At 59.4% G+C, this 26,317-nt stretch overlaps 1 protein-coding gene across 1 annotated transcript in view; it reads left to right on the forward strand.

The window, feature by feature from the left end:
- The window catches only part of FIBCD1 (fibrinogen C domain containing 1), a 37,908-nt gene extending 12,818 nt beyond the window's left edge, over nt 1–25,090 (forward strand). Inside the window, exons 3-7 of the mRNA XM_058302213.2 lie at nt 710–869; nt 1,382–1,518; nt 15,047–15,143; nt 20,294–20,473; nt 21,056–25,090. Coding sequence (XP_058158196.1) covers nt 710–869; nt 1,382–1,518; nt 15,047–15,143; nt 20,294–20,473; nt 21,056–21,315 — 834 coding nt within the window. The 3' untranslated portion in view covers nt 21,316–25,090. The remainder of the gene's footprint in view (nt 1–709; nt 870–1,381; nt 1,519–15,046; nt 15,144–20,293; nt 20,474–21,055) is intronic.
- Nucleotides 25,091–26,317: the final 1,227 nt, after the last annotated feature.

Below are 26,317 nucleotides of genomic sequence, written 5' to 3' on the forward strand. Positions count from 1 at the left end.
TGCACAAAGCCTCCTGGCCCCTCCCCAGCCTCAGGGTTCGCAAGTCAAGTGCAGATCAGTCATCCCTGCCGTTTGCTGGGGGATCAGAAAAGGCTCATGGTGAGGATGCTTCGTAACTGGGAAGTGCCAGACGAATTCACAGGCCACAGACCGTGCACCGAGCGGCCCGCCGTGGGCCTGTGCCGTGCCGGGACTGCCCGCACGGTTCCCAAAGCAGTTCAGCCAGGGAGGCCGCGATAGCCCCTTTCTCGGGTAAGGAAGTGTGTTGTGGTTAAGGCACGCCACAGAGTTTGCCCAAAGTCATGTAACTGCTAAATGGATGAGCCAGCCAGCTGCTCAGTGCAATCCAGGTTTGCCTGACGCCAGGTGCTTCCTCTCCCTGCGCAGCAGTCCTTCTGCCAGTTAACCCCTGCCTAGGCTGAACGCACAGAAAGGGCCAAAGGACAGAGCCGGGGCCCCCCTGTTCTCTGAGCGCCTGTGGTCCCAGACCAGCAGGCCCCGTCAGAGCCCAGACGGCCCCTCAGACCACCTGGAATGGGGATCTGGGGCCAGAGCAGGGCTGGGGCTGCCATTGGCCAGCCGCCCACCTCTGCCTTGGGGGACACATGGAAGGTACAGGAAGGCATCCTGGCAGGCGACGTGCCAGGCGCTCCCCCAAGCCCCCCCCCCAGAGCCCCTGCCCACCTCTGCTCACCCTTGCGTCCCACAGCTCCTCTCTGAGAGCCGAGGCCACCTGGCTCACCTGGTGAACTCCGTCGGTGACGTCCTGGACGAGCTGCAGCGGGACCGGGGGCCGGGCCACACCCGCATCAAGGCCGATCTTCAGAGGGCACCCGCCAGGGGAACACGGCCCCGGGGCTGCGCCAACGGTGAGGGGGCCGCCCACCCCTGCTGACGCGGGTGCCTGGCCCTGGGAAGCGGGGAGCTCAGGTGCGGTTTACCCTGTAGTGAGACTCTGGGCACCCCAAGCTGGTTCCACGGCTGCCCGTGCTTTGTCCCTCTAGCCCACACCCCACAACCATGCCAATCCCTTTTGTTTCCTGAGGGGTCACTACGGGCCGGGCATCACCAAGCAAGTTATCTGTACCTGCCCATGGAGCCCTCGCCCAACGCTACAAGGCAGGGCTTATTAGGCCCATTCTCCCCATGAGGAGAGCAAGGCTCAGAGAGGGCAATTCACTCACCCAAACTCACACAGGGAGCAGCAGAGTCAAGACTTGAACCCAGGTCTCCAAGACACGAGCTCTCAATGACATGAGGCTTGGCCGGGTGGACAGAGGTGTCAGCCCCGGGGACAATGTGAGAGGGAGGTGGGCGGGACACAGGAACCCGGGCCCCACAGCCCACGCCTGGCCACCCTGATGGGCCTGCCCTGTGTCAGGCTTTCGGCCACGGGACTGTCTGGACGTTCTCCTGAGTGGACAGCAGGAGGATGGCATTTACTCCATCTTCCCCACCCACTACCCGGCCGGCTTCCAGGTCTACTGTGACATGAGCACTGACGGTGGCGGCTGGACGGTGAGTCTCCCAGGCCGCAGGGCCGGCTCAGCCAGGCCCCGGCTTCCTGGCACCCTGGGGCGCCCTGAGCCCCCAGCCCTCCCTGAATTCACAGCGGTTCTCCTTGGATGTTGTGCAAGTCGGGGCAGGGTCCTGGGATGTGGTGCAGGAGTCTATTGCTAATGTGAGTTCAAGAGCCAACGCCTGTGGATGCCTGACTTTTAAAAATCTTTATTGTGGCAACATACATATGACACAAAATTTCCCATTAACAATGTGTTTCCATCCGCAGCATCCATTATCAAAACTTCCTCATCACCCTAAACCAAAACTCTGTGCTCATTAAGCAGTAACTCCCCATTCCCCCCATTCCCTCTAATCTACTTTCTGTCTGTATGAATTTGCTTATTTTAGGTAGTTCATGCAAGGGAAACCACATGCTATTTATGCTTCTGTATCTGACTTATTTCACTCAGCATGTTCTCAAGGCTTATCCGTGTTGTAGCAGCTACCAGAATTTCATTCCTTTTTATAGCCAAGTGTTAGTTCATTGTAAGTAGGTATCATTTTGTTTATCTATTCACCTGTTGATGGACACCTGAGTTGTTCCCACCTTTTGGCTATTGCAAATGCTGGACATTGGTGTACAAGTATTTATTCAAGTTTGCGACGGTTTGCTCGGTTGGTAGAGGTGGGGTCTGGCTGCGGACGAGGGGTCGGTCCAGCTCTGGACGAGGGGTCGGTCCCGCTTGGGACGAGGGGTCGGTCTGGCAGCAGACGAGGGGTCGGTCTCACAGGGGTTGCTGCGGTTCGGCTGACGGGGTCGCCCGGCGAAGCCGGCGACGAAGGGGTCGCCCGGAGAAGCAGGCGACGAACTGGGGACAAGGGAAGCCAGGCCCTTGTCGGGGGCTCTCAGGACTGGAGGGCGCCACGGCAGAAGAACTACCGTGGAGACAAGGTAAACAGGCAAGTCCACTTTATTGAGGGAGAGGCAACAGTTTTATAGGGGCTGGGGAAGGCTGATTGGTCGAAGCCACGCCCTGTTCTGATTGGTTGCCGGAGAAAGGTCAGTGGGCGGTACTGGACGGGGGAGGGGTGGTGATTAGGGATTGGCTGTTGCTGTTGCTGGGGGAAGTGGCAGGGTTTAGGGATTGGTGGCTGCTGTTGCTGGGGTAGAGGGCAGACTGGAGTTTCCCGCCCACGCCTGGCTGTTGCTGCTGTCGGGGGGGAGGGAAAAGGGCAGACTGGATTTTTCCGCCCTGCGCCTGCGCAGGGAGAAAGAAGAAGAAGGGGTGCCGCCCCACAAGGCATCGTGTGGCGCCATCCGGGAGGAGGGGCGGCCGCGAAAGCATGGCTGCCGAGAAGGGGAGACCCGAGGGCACTCTGCGCCCATGCCGAGCTTCCCTCAGGGGTGGCGGTGAGTCCGACCAGCCACCCTATTATGGGGGCAGCGGCTTGGCCTGCCACGGCCGCTCCCCCGCCGGGCCACACTTCAGCCCGAGGGGTGACCGCACAAGTTCCTGTTTTCAGTTCTTTGGGGTATGTACCTACGAGTAAAATTCTTGGGCCATATGGTAATTTGGTGTTTAACTTTTTGAGGAACTGCCCCATTTTACATTCCCACCAGAAATGTACAGGCATTCCAGTCTTTCCACAGTCTTACCAACACTTGTTATTTTCTGATTTTTTTGCTGCTGTTGTTGTCCATGATTGCCATTCTAGTATGAAATGGTATCTCATTCTGGTTTTTATTTACATTTCCCTAATGGCTAATGATTTTGAGCATCTTTTCATGTGCTTAATGGCCATTTGTGTATCTTCTTCGGAGAAATATATATTCAAGTCTTTTGCCCATTTTAAAACTGGGTTTTTTTTTGCTGTTGAGTTAGTGCTTGACTTTTTGAGTTGCCTATTATTTGCGTGGGGATGGGCCTTCCTGAGCTTTCAATAGCAGGTGTGTGGCACGTGGCGTGTGGGAGGAGTTGCTCCTGGCTGGGGGGTGGGGTGGGGAGGGGAGTGGAGATGGTGAGAGTCGCTCGTTGTGCCTGTGTGGGAGAAACAAAGTGGGGACACAGCTGCTTCAAGTAGAGACCCCTACTGCTTCCTGGGGAGCAGCTATTGTGCTTTCCCTGTGCCTCCTGGCTCCCGCCTGGGTGGGACAGGGTAGGACAGGTTGGGCAGCGAAAGGTCCCTACTGCGAATTGAAGGGCAGGGGCGGGATAGCTGAAAGTGCCCTGAAATTGCCCTGGAGCTGAGAGGGAATGGCCAGAGGTCCCTGGTTGAAAACCTTGTAGGAAGTCCCCAGATCTGCAATTGAGGATCCCCTTTCTGGAGCAGGAGCCCCATAGGCCATATTTTAGGCCTGTGGGCCACGCAGTCTCCCACAGTCTCTGTAGCAACAACCTAACTTTGCATTTGTAGGGTGAAGGCAGCCTTAGACAAAATGTATTATGCATGGGCGTGGCTGTGTTCTATAACTATTTATGGGCATTGAGATTTGAATCTCATGTAAATTTCACGTGCCACAAAGTAGTCTTCTTTTGATTTTTTTTCAACCGCTAATAAAATGTTAAAAAACATTCTTAACTCACAGGCCCTAGAGAAGCAGGCAGCAGATGGGATTTGGCCCATGAGCAGTAGCTTGCATACCCCCATTTTAGAGCCAGGAGATTCCTGACAATAGGAAATGAGCGTGCCTCTCCCCTCACCTCCAGACTGGTGGTCTTTTTTTTTTTTATTTTTTTTTTAGATTATTTTTTATTTGTTTCTCTCCCCTCCTCACCCCCCCCTAGTTGTCTGTTCTCTGTGTCCATTTTGCTGTGTGTTCTTCTTTTGTCCGCTTCTGTTGTTGTCAGCGGCACGGGAATCTGTCTCTTTTTGTTGCATCATCTTGCTGCATCAGCTCTCCGTGTGTGTGGTGCCATTCTCGGTCAGGCTGCACTTTCTTTCGTGCTGGGTGGCTCTCCTTACAGGGCGCACTCCTTGCGTGTGGGGCTCCCCTATGCCGAGACACCCCTGCGTGGCAGGGCACTCCTTGCGCGCATCAGCACTGCACGTGAGCCAGCTCCACACGGGTCAAGGAGGCCCGGGGTTTGAACCGCGGACCTCCCATGTGGTGGGCGGATGCCCTATCCATTGGGCCAAGTCCGCTTCCCAGATTGGTGGGCTTTTGAACTTCTCCTGTGACTCAGCTTGGGGGTGGACCTCCTTCAGCAGGGCCACCACTGACCACTGGGTGACTTTATGCAAATTAAAAACTGGATACCCCTTCCTTAGGGCAGATGTGATCCCATGTGAAGACACAGGGCTTGGCAAGGAGAGCAGATGTGAGCCGTATTTCAACCCTGACTGTCCCCTTGGCCGGGTGTCCTTGAGCAGTGAACAGTCTGCACCACTGTCCATGGAGGTCTCTGCACTACCCTGAAAGCTGCTTGGCTCCCCAAGTCGGCTGTAGTTGGGACACCCAGTGACAAAAGCAAGGGGACCAGTAGCATCTGACTCTATAAGGATTCTCAACCTCACATTTGTTTTCACCTGGACAAATTTCCGAGCACCCACTGTGTACTGGGGACCAAGGAAGTATGGAGATGGGGAAGTCCCTGTCCAGGTGCTTCCAAACAACTTAGAGTTCGCGGGATTTGGGGTTGGAAGAAGTCATCACTGCCTGCACGTTTCTGATGTGCCTTAAAGGGTGGGGACTTCTGAATGTTTGGGAAAGAGAAGGTATTCCAGGAAGAGGGATAAGGGCCTGGGAGTCAGAAAGCATGTGGATTACTTGGGGAAGAGAGAGTCCTCTGGGACCTGGGGCACAGGGGCCAGATGACCTAGAGTTGTCAATACCCCAGGCTGTGGGTTTGGGGCAGGCACTGGGAGCTGTCGAGAGTGGTCGAGGGACGATGGGAATGAGAGCTGTGCTTCCGGAACCTGAGGCTGAGTGTGTGTATCCTTGGCTGGAGCAGGGAGGGGAGGGAGGAGGTGGCACCCTCGTTCCGCCAACAGGCACCGGGGGGCACACGCGTGGGCCCCGTCATCCAGAGACCTGGGCATGGTGCTCAGTCCTGCTGTGGGATCTTGGGAAGTTACTTAAATTCTCCAAGCTTCAGTCTCCTCCGCTGTGAAAGGGGGATACACACCTGCACAGTCGGAAGTCTTTCACAGCAAGCCCTACAGGAGCTGATTTAAGCAGAAAAGGAAAGCACTCACGGGACACTGGAGACCCGAGATGCCAGCCCAGAGCCCCCAGACCAGGCCACAGGCGGGCCTGGTGAGAAGCCCACTGCCCCAGGGCTGCTGCCACGAGCGTCGGACACAGCTAAGCCTGGACACGGTCACCCCTGCCAGGCCCCAGCTGGGGCGGTGGGGCACATCCCCATTAGCTTTGAGGAGGTCCCGTGTCTCTGTGTAGAGTCCCCAGCTCTTGATTTAGTCACTGGGAGCCTCTGATGGTGAGCCTGGGTTGTACGCCACTGGGGAGGCTGGGAGAGCAAACCGCTGGTGTTTTTAGCAGCTATAGTGGGAGCTGAGCTCTGCCTCCTACCAAACCTCAGAAGATGGGAATTCTTCATGGGAAGAATGGCCAAAAAACACTTGCCCACTTTAGCCTCATGGGGTGGCGCTTCCATTACCAAACGCTCGTGGAGCATTTAGCGCAGGGCCTGGTTCAGTGACTGTTTCCTACAGTGAGCCGCGCCCCAAGCAGCTCGGCAGGGACGGATGCACAGAACCTCAGCCCTCTCCAAGCTGCCCCGAGACGGAGGACCGCACCCTCGTCCAGGGAACGGTGATGGGGGCGCATCTGCTTCCAGACCTGCCCAGGTGCAGCTTCCCAGTCTCTGACCTTGGCACTGGGGCACGAGGAGAGGCCAGTCGGAAGCTTTGCTTTCTCACCAAGGAGATGGGTGTCGGCTATTTCTAGCATATTGATTTCCGGGCCTACACGTGTTCAGTTTAACTTTAGACAAAACAGGTGACAGAGAAGAGGGAAGCCTGCGGAGGGGCCTGCTGGTGGGTCACCGGCCGAGGGCAGCCGGGGTGAATTTTGAAAGGGGTCCACCGTCCTGGGGGAGACAGGCAGAGGGGCGAGGAGAGCAGACGGGGCAGAGCCCGCCACCGGGAGCTGGCGAGAGAGCAGACAAGAATCCCCCGAAGACCCGGAAAACAGACATAGCTCTCAACCTGCCTTCAGGCTCCGGAGGGAAGCTTTTAGATGCGCTGGGTCCATGTCTGGGGGTTAAAAGCTCTTTCGTGTTGCCAACTCTGAGAACATCTGAGTTACAGCGTCGGCCTCGGAAGCCCTCCGTGGGCAGCAAGGCGTGATGCGGCCGCCGCAGCTCAGCGCCGCGGGGTGGGACGCAGGCGCCAGGCCAGGGCGTGCGGCTTCCACTCGGGCGCACTTGAGACTGACCTCTGGGGAAGCCGGGCAGGCTCCGGGCTGGGAGGCGGGTCATCCTGCAACGTGGGACCCGGGCGATTAGAGGAAAGTCAAGGAGGACCGCCGCCCACTCAGCCTTCATGCTCAGACGCCGAGATCGGTCTCCCGTCCTGAGACGCCGCAGAAGGAAAGCATGGGAGCCTGAGAAGTGCTTGCCTGGCCCATAAACGTTAATATCCATTTGGGCTTCCGTCAAGAGCAATTTTTTCCCAGGTATCACAGGCATCTGTCAGGATCACTGCCCTGCCACACAGAATCTCTCAGAAACTCAATTGTTGTTTGGGAGGGAGCTGGCCACCGCCTCTCTGGACCCCGAGACCATCGATCCTCATTAAACCCCACGTCCAAACTGCCAGGCCTCAAGTGCCAACACCAGATCGTCCTCCCTGACAGACAAGCTACCTGGAGCGGTGCCCCCAGAGACCTTGGGACTGGACACTCCAACCAGAGCCTGTATACCAGAGTGGACGAGGATCTGGCTCTGCAGCCCTGCCCACCCAAGAGGCACTTCACAGGTTATATACTGTGCCTCACCTGGCATTGCCTCAACCCCCTCCAGCTCTGCAGGCCAGAGGGCCAGTTTCAGAGAAGACAGGAAATTTGTCCTAGGCCACCCAGCAAGTGCGTGGCTGGGCTAGGGCAGCGCCCGGGCCTCCTGAGGGCTGGCAGTGGGCCAGGTATGGGGCCACACAGGGAACAAGTCAGGCCAGTGAGCACCCAGCCTGGTGGGAAGGTTGACCAGCCGGCCAGCAATTGCCTAGCAGTGTGAAGGGAGTGGGCAGTGGGGGCCAGAAGACAGGCCCCTAACCCAGCCTGGGCAGCCGAGAGATGGGGGACATCTAAGTGCCAAGGAATGAAGCAGAGTTAGGCAGGAGACTTCGTCCAAGCAAAGGGGACAGCACACGTGCAGGTCGTTAGGGAGATGGCATGGCTTGTTCTGGGACTGCAGGTGATTCAGTGTCACTGGTGTGCCAAGTCCAAGGTCATGGGTCCTGGGTCGCGGGTAGCACAGGCTAATTAGGAATTGGGCCTCCTTCTGACGGCAGAACGGGCTCCTGAGACCCACAGGATTTCTGCGGGAGGGGAGTGACCCTGACAGGCAGGGCCTAGGGGTGCAGTGGGTGTGGGGTAGCAGCTCGGAACACGTGGTTTCTGTGGGCCCACCGGCTGGCTCCCTGAGTCCTTGCTGCAGAGAGTGGGAGCTGCCGTGTCTGGGAATGGGGCCACCTGTGGCTCACTGGGGTGGGGAGGCCACGGGACGATTGACCAATACCTGTTGGTGACCCCCTTTTTTTAAAATTTAATTTAAATTTTTAAAAAAGATTTATTTATTTATTTAATTCCCCCCTCCCCTGGTTGTCTGTTCTCTGTGTCTATTTGCTGCGTCTTGTTTCTTTGTCCGCTTCTGTTGTCGTCAGCGGCAAGGGAAGTGTGGGCGGCACCGTTCCTGGGCAGGCTGCACTTTCTTTCGCGCTGGGTGGCTCTCCTTATGGGGCGCACTCCTTGCGCGTGGGGCTCCCCTGTGCGTGGACACCCCTGCGTGGCAGGGCACTCCTTGCACGCATCAGCACTGCGCATGGGCCAGTTCCACATGGGTCAAGGAGGCCCGGGGTTTGAACCACAGACCTCCCATGTGATAGACGGACGCCCTAACCACTGGGCCAAGTCCGTTTCCCTGTTGGTGACCCTTCAGCTGACGTGGCTGCTAGCCCTGGCTGAGCCAAAGCTTCCCCTCTACTCTCCCCAAAGGCCACGGTGGCTCAGGCCACGCCGGAGCCACACAGGGGTCATGCTGCTTGTCAAGACTGTTCTTGATTTGACATATGCAGCCACCCCGACCTCTGACCCAAAAAGGGGGGAGGGGAGAAGCTGCTCACGCTGCAGGAGGGGCCTGTGGTGCCAGTAGGAGACGTTTCGGCCCCGCCACCCCGGGCCCAGCTCGGTGCCCTTTCCTGTGGTGAACCCCGTCTTGCTCCTGCCTGGTACCCACCACCGGTGCTGCTCGTCTGCCCGTCCTGCCTCCCGTCTGTCTCCCAGGCAGACCCTGCGTCCGTGGGTCCGCGCGGTGCCTGCCGGCTGTTGGCACTCCCCATGTCCTTGCTGGTGGGGTGATATTTGGCACCTTTGGGGCAGTGCGACGTCCTCTCTCTCAGCCTCAATTTTCTCCTCTGTCAGATGGGGATGGTTTAGAGCCGCTTCGCAGATGGGGGGTCAGCGTGGTTGGCAGGCTGTTGAGCGCCAGGGCCGGGAGGCGGTGGGAAGGCCCCTGCTGGGCCCGGGGCAGGCCTGTGAGCAGACGAGCTGGCCCCACGCTCAGGGCCTGGCAGGCACGCTGGCTTTTTGCAAGTGCCCCCATTCGAGAGCTTTCCACCCCCCACCAGCTGTGTGAGGCTGGGCGGGTCTGGCAGGTTGCGCCCCTCTCAGGGCACCCCGTCCTCTCTGGCCGGTGGGGGTGGCCGTCGTACCCTGGGCTGCTGGCCTGCAGGGTCTGGGGAGCGGGGTGGCCGTGCCCAGAGGGGTGGGAGAGCGTGGCCTCTGCTCTGCATCGCCCGACAGGCCCCCGGCCCTGCCACCTGCCCCTCTGTGCACCCAATATTCTGGACTGTGACCCGACCTCGCCCCGGCTGAGATCCGGCCCGGGGTGGCGCTGCCCCTCGGGCCTAATTGTCCCAACCTCGTCTTTGCATGAGCCCTGGCTGGGTCACAGCGTATCAGGTTTTGTTCAGCATCGCCTACGGCAGGGCCCTGCGAGTGGAGCTGATACTGCTCGCCGCCAGACAGCTTCCCCCAGCCGTCAGCGCCGACGAGCCCAAAGCCTGGCTCGGCACGACAGCCACGCGCTCTGCCGGGCGTTTCACTGTCGTGCCGGGTCAGGCGGTTCAGATTTGCCTCTAATTGGCTCTGCTGTGAGCAACAGCCTCCTTCTCCCCGCTGTCCCCTCCCCTCGCTCCCCACCTGAGCCTTCCAGGAGAGGAGGAAAATCTTCCCTCGCTTGGAAAACATCAAAGGGGCTGCCACCAAGCTGCGCGCAGCCCAGCGGCCAGGGATCAGGCCCAGGGAGAGACGGAGCGCCCCCGGGTGGGCAGCGGGGACGCAGCGCCCTCCAGGTGGGTCTTGGCTCCGTCCAGCTCGGGCCAAGGCGGTGGCCAGACCTCCTGGCCCAGCGGCTGTGCTGGGAGAGGGCCCCGCCTAATACCTGGGCCACCGCGTCCCCATGCTGCTGCCGGCCCGGGGCTGGCTGCTCATTCCCCTGCAGAGTGGCCCCAGGGCCCACACCCACTCCCGATGGCTTTGGTGACCGGTGATAGCAACCCCGTGCCCCCGTGACCAGTCTCGGTGGAGAAGGCCTGCTCCATCCAGAGCAGTTTGGATTTTTCGAAATTTAACATGAATGGGGTAACGCATGTGAAGTGCTCAGCCCGGCCCTGGCGCGTGGCTCAGCATTTGATAAATGGCAGCTCTGATCAGTGCTTTGCCAGGAGCTGGCAGGCGCTGTCTGCCAAGCCCAGGAAATGGGGCGGGGTGCCAAGCCTGGGGGTACCATTTTCAGTCAAAAACAAGGAGTGGGTCCAACTTCCTTTTGGGCTCGGCAGCTGGTCTGAAGGGGAGGAGGTGACGTGGGCTAGACCTACTGTGCGCCGCCCAATTAGCCCGTCTGCCTCATTGCATTCTCATCGCTGGCCTGGAGGTGTGGCGAAGGGGCTGCTGACGGGGTCTGTTTGCAGAGATGGAAACTGAGTCTCCATAAGCTTCGGTGACTTATCCAAGGCCACGCAGCTGTGAGAGGCAGAGCTAGGATCTGAACTCAGCGCTGCTTTATAACAAAGCCAGTGCCCTTGCCCGAAGCTCGGTGGCTTCCCGAGGGCACATACCAAGGTGTCCAGAAAGGATTAAAGGAGCGACAGTCTCCCAGGAATCCGGCAGAGTCCCCCTGGGGACCACCTTTTGAGAGCTACATTCCCTCACATGTCCAAGTCCAAGTTCTTTGTTCTTTAAATTAACAACAAGAATCTGCCTCTGCCACAGCCCCTCCATCTCCCCTCCCAGAATCGCCTGCCCAGGAGGCCCAGGAGGCTGGTGGCTGCCGCAGCTGCTCCATGGCCTAGCCTGCTTTCTGCAGCAGCCTCTTCATTATCTAGGAAAAATCTCAGATGCTACCTCCTGGGGACCTTCCTAAGGTGACAGCACCCCACCCTCACCCCATCTTGCAAGACTCATCCGCCTCTCTTCCATCCCTTGGGCCTCAGCCCCTCTGACCAGCCGTTTACGTCCCATTCAAGCCATAGTCCAACCTGAGTGATTCCTCCTCCAGGAAGCCCCCCTGGACTACCACCACCCCTCCCTGACAGAGCAAAGCAGCTGCGCCCCCTCTAAGTCCCCAGCAGACACCTAACAGTGCTCATTACCATTATCGAGTGCTGCATACCAGCACGGTCATTTAGTCCTCACCAAATCCTTGTGGGTAGGGGCTACTGTAATCCTGTTTCACAGATGAGGAAACTGAGGAACAGGGTGCTTCGGGGACAAGCCAGGTTGGGAAGCTGCTCTCCCTGTGGCTGCTGGCTGGTGCACCCTTCTCTCCTGGGGCTGTGAGGTTTCTGAGGACCAGTCACGCCAGGGAGCTCCAGCTCGCCTCACGGGGAGCCCCTGGCTTTGCAGAGGGGGAGGCTGCCCTCAGACGGTCGCCCGGGCGCGCAGCCTGGGGGCCAGCTCTGGATGGAGCGGTCTCCTGGGGGCCAGCCCGGGGTGCTACCTGGGGCCCAGCTCACCTAACGATGCGGCCGAGTGGGCTCCCGGGTGTGGGACGCAACGTGCATCCCCCCAAGCTGTGGCGCCCCCGCCCCCAGCCCTCTTTGTGTCTCTGTGTCGGCAGTCCCCCCTCTTTTGGCCTTCTCAGCGGGGAGAGCCTGGCCCAGAGCACCGCGGCCCTAAGGCAGCCCCGGCTCTGCGCGGGGCGCCCCGCCTGTCCCCAGCCCCCTCCTCCCGGGCGGCGGCGGGGCGGCACGGTGTCCTCTAAAGCCGCTCCCTCCGCGACTCCGTGCGGTCTCTCCTTTCTTTGGAACCGCCCAGCACCATCTGCAGGACCGCGTGGAGCGGCGCTCCCTTGGCAGAGGCCCCACAGGCGCTTGGAAGCCGGCAGCTGGCTCTCGAGCATCCTCCCCAGGAATGCACGCGCCGTCTGCTGCCCACTCGCGGAGCCGCCCGGGAGGGGCGCAGAGACGAGAGCTTTCGCTCCAAGTGCTCTGCAGCCGGAACCCAAGGGGGTGCTCCAGGGGCTGGATAAATGAATGTTTTAGCCTCAAGATAAAGAAATAATTTTGGGGTTTAATTATCTGCCCACTCCCTCTCCTTTTTTTCCTTTTTCTTTTTTTTGACCTAAGCGGGCGTTCTTATTTTATGGGCAGGGCAGAAGGGAGAAGGGGACACGTTGCTCCTCTGTTCTCTTCCTTTCCTGCGTCTCTTCCTATCCGGCTGTAATTAAAGGCCTTCCCACTCGGTGACATTCTGCCTCCTGTCCCACTGGTTTCTGGAAATCTGAAGCCATAGCTGCCATTTGCCGTGGACCTCGGAGTCAGAGTAAATGTGTCCGCACGCCTCGAGACCTGGGCCTCATCTGACCGGCCCCCGGCACTGGCTGCTTGCTGGGCACACTGGGCTGAACCTGGCTTGAGGGCGCGGCCAGGGCTTCTGCGCTCTGCCATCCTCGCTCAGAGCCTGGTGCCCGCCAGTCGCTCAGCGTCTGAACCAGTCAATGAGTAAGGACAGCTCACCTCAAAGGCCGCCAAGATCCAGACAGCGTTTCTCCAGCTGTAGGTCGTGATCCGCTAGAAGGGGGCAGAAGCAACCTAATGGGCCGTGATCGGCATTGTCTTTTAAATGAAATAGGGTTGAGTGGAATAGGCATCGCCTGTCGGGGAAGGTGAGGTTAGTGGGGAAGAGCGGCTAGCCCAGGCCGCACGGTGGACACACACGGGGCCCAGGCCCTGCAGCAGACCCACCTTCTCCCCTCCCTCTGCCCCCATCAGGGCTTCTTGCTCTGTGTGTGAGGTCCCCTGAGCACATACCTTGCCCCCATGTCTCTGTCTCTGAGGCCCTGGCCACAGGCCCCTGACTCGGTTTCCCCAGCTGGCACCTGGCACAGAGGTACTCATTGGGACATTGGAATGAATGAAGGAGGCTTGGGACAAGCGCCCGGGGAAAGGCTGAGAAGGGGATGTGCAGGGCTTGATCTGGAGTGAAGAACAGGGAGTGACCTGGGTCAAGGGGCCGAGGGAGAAGAGGGGAGCATGGGTGGGCCCTGCCGAGAAGCAGGGGCAGCTGCCACCCGGCTCGCTTGTCCCGAGCACCGCCTGCGGGCCAGCCCCTGTGCTCATTCACAGCATTGCAGCCCATGAGGGAGGTGCTGCATGCCCTCCGCTGCACAGACGAGGAAACCGAAGCTCAAGAGGCAGAGTGACTTGTCGCGGCTGAAGTCCTTACCCCCTGCACCCCCTCCCGTCACGGGGCCTGGTTCAACACTAGCAGTGCCCGAGCAGATCTCAGATGAGAGCTGGGCCTCCCAGGGGACTTCCCAGCCTGCCAGCCCCCTTAGCTCCCCTCCTCGGGTGGAAATAGGCTGATGGCTGCACAGTGCCTTCTCGGGGGAGTGCCCGAGCTTCTGCCAGGATTAAGCCTTTAGGCCTTTCAAAGGACACGTGCTCAGGGTCCAAATCTCCAGCCATCAATACCTCTCTCCACCACCTCTCAGATCTCTCCAAGCCTTACTGCATTTCCTTTTGCACCGAGCCAGTCCCCTTCTGAAGATTTTTAAATTTCAGGGCTGGGGCCACACTTGAGGAAGCTGAGCAAAAAAAAAAAAAAAAAAGATGTCATCTCCCTCCAGCTCCTTGACGTCAAAGCTGCCCAAGTGCTGTGACTGACAGGTCCCCATGGACACGAAGCATCCGGCAAACGCTCACCTAGCAGATGCCGCCGGCCAGACAAGCACCGGGGCAGTTCCGAGTGACTGAAATCGGGCTGCTTAGTAATGGAACTGGCAGCTCGCTGCCACCGCAGCCAAATCTCTAACCCATCAGACACTGACACAGACGGAGGCAGGTCGGGTGGCAGGAGTTAGATGCTGCCTCGGCAAACGAGCAAGGAAAGGGCTTGTTAAACAGAAAGAGGCTGAAGTGGGGAGGGTGGGGGCGGCGAGCTGGGAACAGGATTGTCAGCGGATCTTGTAAATACTCAAGGCAGCTCTGGCCTGGACCAGCGTGGTACTTATTTCAAAGCAATTTAACCGATGGGATTCCCGACTCCCAAATCAAGAATGTTATTAAAATGAAGAACAGAGGCAGCTCGGAGGCTCATTGGCACCCAAGTCACAGCCCAGCCTGGCTGCGGACTCCGCATCCCCCCTTGAGAGGCGGCTCAGGCTCTGGTTTCCCAAGCCCCCCCCCCCCCCCGCCCTGGTCTGCTGCCCGGGCTTTTTCCTTGGAGGACGGTGGTACTGCGTGGGTCTGCGGAAGCATGTTGAGAGATGGCGCTCTGAAGGTCAAGCCCAAGGAGAGGGAGGTGGTTCTCAGCTTTTAGAAACTTGAGACTTGGGGCTTTGCTTTTGTTTGATCTGGAAAAAGATAGCAGGACCCTTGCTCATCCCCCTTATTTCTTCAGTGGGGAAACTGAGGTCCTGAGCAGAGATGGGACTGGAAGCTGGGTCTCTCCCCACCCCTGCCCAAGTCCTTGGTGATGCCTTCCTTTTAATTAATTAATTTTTATTATTATTCTTCGGAGGTACCCGGGATTGAACCTGGGACCTCATACATGCAAAGTAGGTGCTCCATCACTGAGCTACACCCACTCCCGATTCCTTCTTAAGAAGGCATTTCAGGGACTGGTGGGCCTTCGGCCAGCCCGCCTTGGGCACCACGAGCCTCTGAGCCCCTGCTGTTCCAGGCGCTGTGCAGGGAGCCACTGCCATGGAGGCACTCGGCTGGCCCAGCCCCGGCCCTCACCGAGCCGGCCGGTGGGGAGCGGGGTGAGGGGAGCGTCCGGGGCAGGGCGGGCAGGGGCGGGGTCTGGGGTCCTGGGGTGGCTGGCGCCAGCTCTCCATCCTCCCTCTTCTTGCCCCGGCAGGTGTTTCAGCGCCGGGAGGACGGCTCCGTGAACTTCTTCCGAGGCTGGGAGGCCTACCGGGACGGCTTCGGCAAGCTCACGGGGGAGCACTGGTTAGGTGAGCGCCGCCGGCAGCCCCCCGCGGGGCGTCGCTGTCCAGGTTGAGGCCCCTCCCTCGACGGCTGTGGCGCTGGGTTTCCCTGGCCTGCTCACACCCGAGTCAGCGCGAGTCAGTGTGTGAGCGCACGAGGTCGAGGAACAGGAAGTCGGAGCAAAGGTGTGTCCAGTGTAGCGTGGGCGCCGGCGAGAGGCAGACCAGGGCGGGGGGGCCCTGCGCGCCCCTGGAAGCCTCGGCGCTAGCTACTGGAATGACTGGAAGTAAAAAGCAAGACCACAGTGAGGTACCGCCTCACACCCATAACAAGTCTATGTGTATTTTTTAATGGGAATTACTGGGTATTGGTGAGAATATGAGAAATTAGAAGCTTCCCGCCTTGCTAAGGGTGCAGCTGCAGGGGAAAACAAGTTGGTGGTTCCTCAAAAAGTTCTACGTGGAATTACCATGTGACCCAGCAAGCCCACTCCCAGGTGTATACCCGAAGGGATTGAAAACGGGCTCGGATGCTTGTACTCCATGTTCAGAGCGGCTTTAGTCACAGTAGTGAAAGGTGGAGGCCCCCGCGTGGCCCTCAGTGGGTGAATGGACAAAGCAAAGGCGGTCTACAGCAATGCAGTCCCACCCAGCCACCCAGAGGAACGAGCTTCCAAGGACGAACCTAGAAAACATTACACTGAGGGAAAGAACCAGACCCAGAAGGTCACGGGTCGGTTTCCATTTATATGGAATATCCAGAGTAGGGAAATCTTTAGAAATCCTTCGAGCCAGGAGGCAGAGCTGCGGCTGCCAGGACCTGCTCCCTGGGTACGAGGTGTTACTTTGCAGGGAGGATGACGTTTTGGAACTCCATGGTAGTGGCCGCCCAGCATGGCGACGGTAATAAATGCCACTGAATTGTTCACTTTATAATGGTTAGCTTCGTATCGTGAGGATTTCACCTCAGTGTTTTAAATTAACTGTAAAAAATCCTAAACGCTGCGGGGAGCAAGGAGGCCTTTCCTGTGGGACATGGGACATGGCCGCTGCCCTGGGTCTGGCGAGCAGCGGGCAGGTGCAGGGCACCGTTCCCGGCACGGGGGCCCGCGGCCGTCCAGCGCCGCTCCGGGCGCGAGGGGCTCCTGCTGGAGCTGCGGGGCAGGACCCGAGCGCGGGGGAGCCCGGCAATGCCCGATGGCGCCGAGGCCGTGACTGCCGAAGCGGGGCAAGGCGCGGTCCCCGGCGAGGTCCCTGGCGGCACACCGCGCCGTTTCCCCATTTTTCACATGTAGTCTGTGCTTGGCATGAAGAAAAGGCTCAAAAGTTTATGTTAATATTAGTACAAGTATTACTACTATTTACTTACTATCTCTTTTTAAACTGACTCAATATTTAAAATTTTGAGTAGCTTATTTCATTTCATTCTAGCCAGTAATATGCTCAAGAATCCCAGGTCTGAGATCCAAATTTTATGGGGAAGGGTGTCTGTGGCTGGAGGTGAGGTGGGATTGTCTTTTTTTGAGATAATTTACATACCCTAAATTCACCCTTTTAAAGTGGACCAGGCAGTGGTTTTAAGTATATTCACAAGGTTGTGCAGCCATCACCACTAATTCCAGAAGATTTTCTTTGCCCCCAGAAGCTAGTCCCCATTAGCCGCCTCTCCCCATTTCTAATTTGCGCATACATTGAAATAGATGCTTAGGCGCTGGAGTGAAAATGTTCACCTGCGAGTCTTGTGCACCCGTCCCATGCCCCCGGGGCACACCTGCCTCCCTTTAGCATCCTCAGATGTCAGGGAAGTGCCCAGGGGGTAAGGGAGCAGCTGGCCCAGGGGAGGGGACTGTGGGCAGAGGCCCGAGGCCAGCGAGCTGGGGGAGCACCAGAGGGGCTGAGGGGGGGAGGGCAGAGCCAGGACGGAGAGGGGGAGGTGGGTGGCCCAAAGGTGGGATCGGACTGCAGGGAGCGTGCACACGGGAGCCCCAGGCGGTCCTCTGTGCCCTCCTTTACTGACGTGCATCTCCCCAGACTCTCAGCCCTGAACGGCACTGGGTCCCGGGTGCCCAGATGTGTGCTGGCCACAGGACAGGCCAGACGCAAAAAGGGAGACTGGGTGGCTGCAGTCTGTGCTTCCTGTTAGCCCAGCCTCGCACTGAGCCAAGGGCGCTCCCTGAAACCTCACACCCACCCTAGAGACAGCCACTGCTATGGCCACTCCCATTTACAGAAGAGTAAACTGAGGTCCAGAAAGATGAAGTCACCTGCGCAAGTCACAGGTTAGTGTGTGTGTGCACACACGTTGGGGTGTAGGGAGAAGTCAGGCAGGGTTCACCCGCCAAAGCCCAGCCAAGCTTTTAACTACACCCTGTACTAAAGAAAAACCAGGGCAAGATGGGGGTGCCGACCCTTCCCCCCCGCCACCTAGAGGGATGTGAAGCGATAGGGAGCAGCTGGCCAGGTGGGAGGCCCTTTCCCCACATCGCCAGCACCCCCTTGAAGCAGCGCTGGCTCTCCGCTGCACCTCAGCATCTTAATTGAAATCTATCAGCAGCCGCAGAAGGTGCGGGAGGAAGCATTTAAGCAGGGCCTTGATTAGCTGCAGGCAGACGCCAGGAGCCCTGACAAGAATGTCAACGCGGGCCCAGCCCTCTGGCTTCCCTGCACTGTTGCCTCCCTTTTGCTTTTCCCGCTCCCCAGTCACCTTCCCATTGAGTTTTTTTTTGCTTTGTCTTTTCCTATTGAGTTATAGGAGCTCTTTATATATTAAGGATATTGATCCCTTGTCTGACACACATGATACATACTCCCAGTCACTTTTCCTTCAGTACTTTTGGTAACATTATTTCCTAGAAGTTTTAAAGTTTTATACAGTCGATTGTGCTAGTTGTTTTTCTTCAAATCTTCTGGGTTTTAAGCTAGGTTCAAGGCTTTCTCCTAGCCAGTGTTATTTAAAATGCCTGCTGTATTTTCTTCTTATGATTCTTTCGTTGGACATCTTAGAGTCAGATCTTCAATCCCTCGGGAAGCTCCCCGAGGTGGTGATGTGAGCATGGGGCCTTTCTGTTTACTGCCCCTGCTCCATCTCCCTCACCCTCTGCCATTTTACCTCTGAGGGAGGGGGGTTGGATCAGCTCCCCATGCAGGGAAGCTGGGAGGGGAGTTAACTGGGCAGAGGGAGTCTAGCCAATCGATACGGTTGGAGAAACCTGGAGAGCAGCGATGCAGGAAAGGTGCAGAGGGACGAAGGGCGATGAGGACAACCCTGAATCGGAGGGGAGCCCCAGGGGCTCCAGAATCCGCCCCTCCCAGCATCTCCTCGTGGGACTGAGCCGACCCCTCCGGAGCAGGGCACTGCAGAACCCAAAGGAAGAGTGTGCTAATGGGCAGGGGGCTTCCGGCATCCCCTCTGGGCCAGTGTCCCTCTTGCCCTATTCCTGCATCATATTATTTGCCCTGGGTATGAACTGAGTAAGAGCAAGAAGTCTGAGCCATTCTGCCTGGGCTCAAATCCCAGCTTTGCCACTTACCAGCTGTGTGATCTAGGCCAGTTACTTAATCTCTCTGAGCCTCAGTTCCCTCAACCATGAAACAGGGATAATAGTAGCTGTCTCATTGGATCGTCGTGACAGCGGCAGCAAGCACTTGGATGATGCATGTGATGAGCCAGGCCCTGTTTTAAGGGGTGTACGGGGATTTTTAAATTAAGTTTGACTCATTCAGATTTGATTTGATTAGTTAATCCACCTGAAGCACTCAGACAGTGCCTGGCAATAGTAAGTGCCATCCAGGTGGCAGTGGTGGTGGCCGCCGTCGTTACCTACTGCCTGCCCCCTTACAGCCCTTCTGGCCTTGTGAGGCAGACCAGGGAGGCGGGACTGGGCCCCCGCACAGGTGTGCGAGCCGGGGACCGAGAGGGAGAGCAGCTGGCCCTGGGGCTCCAGCCCGAGGAGGGGCGGGGAGATGGAGGCCTTGGGGAGACCCCTGTGCCCTCTCAGCCCGTGTACGCACTCTCTAGATGCAGGGACAGTGCCGGGCGCAGTCTGCTGTTACTGCCGTGACTGTTCTCACGGCCCCTGTCCTGGTCCCCAGGCCTGGGGGCTGGCTGGGGAAGGGTCACGCAGCCTTCGTGCCCCTTTAGAATGCGCACGCTGACCCACGGGGGGCTTGGATCTCAGGAAGGGCAGGCAGGGGGGAGAGGCTGATGAAATGTCACTTGCTCCTGATAACTCGCAAGGCATTTAATTAAATGCCCTCTTAATCAAGAGGTAATCAAACCCTCAGGGAAGCACCTTGGGAGGGTGTGTGGAGTGTGTGTGAGAGAGAGAGAGAGAAAGGGGCCTGAGGTGAGTCCCCCGGGATGGGTGCAGGAGTACGGAAGAGAGGAGGGACAAACGGAGGAGAGGGGGACAGGGTGGGTACAGAGCCAGGCTCTGGAGACAGAAGGAGATGCAGGCACTTCCTGTCGCTTGCCACCCGCTAAGTCAGCGAGCATTTACTGAGCACTTAGTATGCCCTGGCTCCCACCCCGGATGCTGGGCTTCGGCAGCAAATAGGACAGATGCATGGCTCTCACAGAGTGTCCCTGGGAGGGGCGGGAAGACCTGGAGACAGGCAGCCGAGACGCAGAACGATACACACCAAGAGGGGAGCACCTGGTTGGCAGAGGAGGTCCCCAACCCTGTCAGGGGTCAGCCAGCCTTCCTGAGGTGTCAGATCTGAAAAATGAGCAAAAGGTAGCCAGGTGGGGGGGGAGTGGGGAAAAGAGTCCTACACAGCGGGAGCAGCATGTGCAAAGGCTCAGGCAGTGGGCATACCAAATCTGATCTTGCAGGAGCCCAGAGCATAAGGGAGGATAAGGGTGCCACCACCCCTAACCCAGAAGATTTTCCAGACTCCCTGACTCCTGCAATCCTTCTACCGGTGTTCAGCTCAAAATCTCTGTGTTTGGAAAGCACACTCCAACTTAGAGAGACTAGAGAAAGCCAAAACACCACAAACTGTCCGTCCTCCGTTTCCTGGCAAACAGCCCCACAGGAAGAAGGGAGAATGCACCTGACGCTTGTCCCTTTCTGTCACCAACCACAGCAGTTTAGCTCTCACTCTTCTCCCAGAGGTCACTTCCTAAGCTCCCCAGTTTCTCTCAACTTGCCCGTCATTCTCGGCCCCTGCTCTAGGGCTCAGGAGGCTGCACGCCCTGACCACGCAGGCTGCGTACGAGCTGCACGTGGACCTGGAGGACTTCGACAACGGCACGGCCTACGCGCACTACGGCAGCTTTGGTGTGGGCTTGTTCTCCGTGGACCCCGAGGAGGACGGGTACCCGCTCACCGTGGCCGACTACTCGGGCACTGCAGGTGAGGCGCCAGCGGCAGCCGGGGCGGGCCGGGTGGGGAGCAAGCCACCCGTCTCTCCACCTGGGAGGACAGAGGCACTTCCTGCGGGCCAGGTGTCCCCCCCACCTGGGGCTAGGGGGTCAGGCTTCTCAATCCCACTTCTCAAGCCCCACCCTCTGCACACTAGGAAACCGAGCCCACAGCCAGCGTCAGGCTTGTGAAGTGTTGAGGCTAAACCTCTCTGGGGTTTCTCCTCTCAGACTGGGGCAGAAAAGCAAGGAACTGAGGCGTAAGAAAGAGCTGGAAGGAGGGATAGAGCTTGTCTAGACGCAGGGACAGCCAAGGGCACCCCGAAGTTGGCACCGGGAGTGCATGCCGGCCTGCATGGGCACACGTGGATGTGGAGGGGATGCTGTGTGTGCACACTGGTGTGTGTGTGTAGGCTGGGGCACTGTACGTGTGTCCACGGGAGTGCAGCACGCTGGCATGTGGTCTGTGTGCATGTGGGAGCTTGGCCTCACATGTGTAACATGGGCACCACGGTGCTCCCATGTGCGTACCTGTGCCCCCGGGGGCCTCACCTGTGTGCGCGTACCTGCGCAGGTGACTCCCTCCTAAAGCACAGCGGCATGAGGTTCACCACCAAGGACCGCGACAGTGACCACTCGGAGAACAACTGTGCCGCCTTCTACCGCGGCGCCTGGTGGTACCGCAACTGCCACACGTCCAACCTCAACGGGCAGTACCTGCGCGGCGCCCACGCCTCCTATGCCGACGGCGTCGAGTGGTCCTCCTGGACCGGCTGGCAGTACTCGCTCAAGTTCTCCGAGATGAAGATCCGGCCGGTCCGTGAGGACCGCTAGAGCGGCCCGCGCCCTGTGCCCCATGCCCTCTGCCCTGCGCCCCGCGCCCCGTGCCCTCCGCCCCGCGCCCCGCGCCCTGTGCCCTCCGCCCCGCGCCCCGCGCCCCCGCCCCTGCTCGCGCACGCCCCGTGGTCAGGCCCCCGCTGCTGACCCGCTCTCCAGTGGGGGGCGGGGAGAGAGGGCAAGCCAGCCCCAACGCTAAGCCCCCCAGGCAGATGAGGTCACATATCACCTCACTGTCCCCCTCCCCCAATTTGGCAGCGAAAGTTCTCCTGCTGCTGCTGAGGGGAGGCAACCTTGACGTTCCCAAGTTCTGCCTGCCCAGACTTTCACTCCTGCGCCAAGTGTTTGCTGTCTCCTGGCCAGGACGGAGAGTGAGCGCCTGTGCCCTGCTCTGGACGCTGCCCCCGGGCAGCCCCTCCCGGTGCCCGGCCAAGCTGCCAGCGTTGTGGGATGTGGAGGGGCGGGGCAGGCCGCACCTCGGGACTTCTTTCAGCATATCCCAGCGGAGCGTCGGGCCGTGCTGAAGGGGGGTCTGCGGGCAGCCACCCTGGACCCTCGGGGCCCGGTTCGTGGTGCCTGGAAAGCCCAGCTCTCCCCAGAGGACCATGCGGGGCTGGTGCTGAGGGCTGGGTCCCAGAGACCAGGACTCAGGCAGAGCTGGCTCCCTGGAGCGTGCCCTCCCCCCTCTCCCAGGGTCCCTGCAGGCCTGGGAGGCCTCCAGTCCCATGGGCTGCTGTGCCCACCCCAAACAGCCACCAACTTCAAAGGAGATCCAGGCCAGCTCCCGCCCAGCCTCCTTGCTCTCCTCCCTCCCCGGGCAGCCGGGAACCCCCGCCCTGCCACGTCTCTTGCCCCTGCACATGGGTCTGCCTCGAGCCATTGGGAACCTTTTGGTTTTCTGGGGCCAGGCTGCTGTGGACCTGGTACCACCGCCACCCTCCCGGCTACCACCAGCTCCGAGGGGTTGCAGGATCCTAAGGCCTCCCGTGGGGCGCGGGCCCTGGGGCTGGAGGGATTTCCAGAGGCTTCTGTCTTCCTGGGGAGGCTGTCCCTTGCATGGGCCATGGGGGGGAGGGCGGTGTCACTGGGCAAATGGGGATGGGGAAATTGAGGCATCAAGCCAAGCACCTCCCAGGCATTTTCTCATTTAATCCTCCCAACACGCAAGGGATTATTTATTATACACTGGCCCCCAGTGGGTGAGAAGGGGAAGGGGAGACGAGGCCACCAGGTCAGGAAGGGCAGGGCTGGGTCCAGAACTGCGGCCCTTAACTTCCTGGGCAGCAGCCTTGGGACCCTGACGTGTTTGCTCTCAGAGCCCAGTGCGGGGCGCTTTTCCAGGCTCCTACCTCTGGGACCTGCTGTGGAGGAAAGGCAGGGACCCCAGGAAGCCACCCTCAGCAAGCCAACAGTGGGCAGCACCAACCCACCCTTCCTCGCCCGGGAGGTGGGTGCTGGGAAGGACACTGCAGTCTGGGGAAGGCAGGCAAGGAGCGGTGGTGATGTGTGGTTCAGCTCTCCCTCCTCCCGCCCAAGTTTGCGCTTACGTAATAATAAACTGGAGTCTGCCAGGGGCAGCAGGAAGGGCCCGGGGTGCCTCTGACAGCCCCCTCTCTACCCCCACCGTGGTCATCAGCATGCAACCAGTGTCTACAGGACATCTGCCATGTGCCAGGCACTGCCCTGGGTGCTGGACACGACAGCGTCCCTGCCCTCAACATTCAGAGCTGGAGGAGGAGGCAGCCGAGAAGCAGGCGATGACAGTCTAGCTGACCAGGATGGTGGGGGGGGGGTGGCTCAAGTGGGGGGGGCAGTGGGTGAGCAGATGTGTGGAGAATGACCAGCCGACCTGAAGGACATTCCCACCCCCTGGCCCCTTCATGCCCTCTAGAAAGCAAAAGAGCCAGCCGACCTCGGCCCCCAGGGTCCCCAGTGACAGGCCAGAGGCTGGTCTGCAATCCCTAGTTTTCATCTCAGGCAGGCCACCCTTTCCCCCACTGGCCCTAGTCTGGAGCCGGCAGTGCCAGTCACTGTTTAGAAAGTGCCAAGCGCTTTCTGATCTGTCATCAAACAAACTCCCGGTGAGTGTGAAGGGAATGGCTTCACAGACATGCGCGTCAGGAGCACAGAGGCGGCCCTGCCAGAAGCTTGGCTGCAGAACAGACGCACCCACAGCTCGGGGATGGGGTGAGGAGCCTGCGCGGGCCTGTGTGCAGCCTCAACTTCCCCCGTGCTGGAGACACCCATTCCTTCCAGAGCCCCCGTTACTGCCCTGGAGCATCAGGGCCGTTCCCTGCTCAGGGCTGGGGCCTGGGGCCCTGCCACGTGCTGGCTGAATGGGCACAGAGCGCCGTGGTGGGGAGATCCAGCCCCTCCGCCCACCCGCCTCAAGGGCGGGCCTGGCAGGGCTGGCGCTGAGAGCAGAGTTCACTGTGCGCCCCCTCAGGGCGGGGGAGGCTGGGGCCAGCAAGGCCGTGGCCCTGACCTTGCGGAGCCTGCCCCCCGATGTCAGTGTGGAAGGTGATCTGCTGAGATGGGGTAACCACAGGAGGAAGGGGAGCGGGAGAGCCACAGGGGCAAAGGGGCCTCGCTGGGACCAGGGCCTGGACCCTGGACCCTGGGCCCGGTTCCATGGTTTGAGGGAGGGATGGTCGGCCTTGCTAGTCACCATGCCACCTGGCCAAGCCCCCTCCTTCTTTCCCTCTTCATTGCATGAGAAGAGCAGGCTGGGTCTGGGGGGCGGGGAGGTCCAGCTCCTCTCTGGGATCTTGAGGCACAGCATTTAGCCTCCTCCCTCTCCCCAAAAGCAGCTGAAACATCCAGTCAGCTTCCTCAGCTGGGTTCTGTGCATTCGGCAAGTGGTCTCATTCCTTGCCCCCCAAACTTTGGATTGCTTGCCCCCAAACTCTGAGAGTTAAACCAGAGGCCACCCGTCTGGCTGACGGAGCAACCCGAGTCCAGCAGGTGGAAGGACCTCAGTTTCCACCCTCACGGTCCCCGCAGGGCCAGCCTGGGAGCCGCTGGCCAGCTGGGAGAGAAGGGCAGCTGTATGCAAGCGCTGCAGTTGCGTTTCACCCCTGCAGCTGCATGAACTAGGCTTCAGGTCTGTCTGGGGCAGGAGCGATGCGTTGAGTGCCCGCCTCTTCCTGGCTCCCCCTGGCCCTCCTCCACACAGGCCCTCTGGCTGGCTTGCTGGGGCTGGAGACCCTGCCACCCAGGAGCCCATCTCTAAGTGGGCAGAGTTGGAGGCTCAGTGAGGGGGTGTCTACACGAGCTGCCAGCCTGCAGCCACCAAACCAAGAGGACGCAGGCTAGGAAGGGGTGCCAAGGGCAGGGGAGGAGAGCAAGCCCTGTGGCCCAGTGCAGCCCTCTGTCCTGTGAAGAGTGGCATCCCCGCAGGAGGGTGCAGCAGGGCACTCACGGCACCAGAACAAGGAGCCACCAGAGCTTTGGCCCCAGTGACCAGGGCCTCCCCAGGACCTGTTCCTTTGTCGGTTTGCAGGGAGAAGGTTGTTTGCAAACTCTGAGTGGGCCAAGCAGCTGGAGAGCTGAGGTTGGACCTCGATGGGATTCGGGGTGGGAGCGGGGAGGGCCCTGGCCTGAGGCGGGCTGTGCTACCTCCCTTCAGCACCCACAGGCATGCCTGGCCCTGTGCAAAGAGGGAGCGGGCTGGGGCTGGGAGGGCTCATGGCATGACACTGTCGTTCTTCTAGGCTGTTTGTGCTTGGTGTCTTGTGTGTTCCAGTTTCCAATAAAGTCTCTTGGTGACCCAGCCCTGGCCTCCGCCTCCGGCCCCACTTGGCACCCCGAGTCAGGACACAGGACGGCCAGACACCCTAGTGTTCCAGGACCCCTGCTGTTCTCTTTCCCTACAACTCCTCCCCCTCCCCGTTTTAACTAGAGCATCCAGATAGCTGTCCCCCCACAGGGTGCTTTGGCAGGGCGCGTTCTGGGTTTTGCCAAGATAGAGGTAAGGCATGCCGTCCACACTGGCTGCACCCGAAGGGGTTAATCCTCCTTGGGGGCTGCCCGGTGGTCTCTCCTGGGGCGGGGACTGCCTTTCTGAGGAGTTCAGTCTCTTAAGAACAAACAGTCCCTAATGGCTATTTATGCTTAAAAACCAATTTAAGGCAAAACAATTCCCTTAGTTTATTTAATGAAACCCCAAGCTCAGAGGCTCTGTGCGTGGACTCTGCCTTCACTCAGCTTCTAGTCCCAGCCCTGGGTCCCTGCACCTGGGGGCAGGCGGCTGGAGACGCAGCGCCACACCTAACGCCGGGGTGGCAAAGGGGGCTCGGTCTGTGCAACGAGATGCCAAAGACCAAGGCTGGGGGTGCCCGAGCCCAGGCTCACAGGACACGAATCCCTCTCTCATCCCTGCCACAAAACATCCTCAGTCAAGCAAGTGTGGACAGTCCTGCCTGCTCTGCCCGATTGGGGGCTCAACGTGTAGGCTCCTTTGGGAAAAGATCCAGTGCTGCTCTTTGACCCAACATCTCCCAGATGCACTTGACCGCACCACCTGTTCTCATAAAATGCTTGCAGTGTTTCCGAAGGAGGGACTCAACCATGTCTTGACAGGACAGTCACACCACCTTCCCTCCCCCAAAGCCCTTTGCGAGATCCACCGTGCACCTGCGGTATTCTTCTGAACCTCGAGTCTCCTGCCCGGAGGCAGCCCCTCCCAACTTCTGCAGCCTCTGCCACCCCAACAGCCCCTGAAGTTCTCACCAGAGTGAACCATTTGCTACCAGAGCAGCTGTCGCTTCTACTGTTTCCCAGCTCCCAGGGCTCCCAATTTCCTTTCCCTTTTGTCTGGCCCCCACCTGGTCCTGGAGAGTCAACCTTCTCCATTGCTCTGGAATTTGCCCCTTGTCCCCACCTCCACGGCTGTACCCTGCCCAGGTGCCATCCCCTCACACCTCGGCCGTGCCCCTGATGTCCTGCCACACTCCATCTTTTGTGACAGCAAGATCTTCCCAAGCAGCTTGACCCTGCA

Source organism: Dasypus novemcinctus, chromosome 8, assembly GCF_030445035.2.
Source record: "Dasypus novemcinctus isolate mDasNov1 chromosome 8, mDasNov1.1.hap2, whole genome shotgun sequence".
NCBI lineage: Eukaryota > Metazoa > Chordata > Mammalia > Cingulata > Dasypodidae > Dasypus > Dasypus novemcinctus.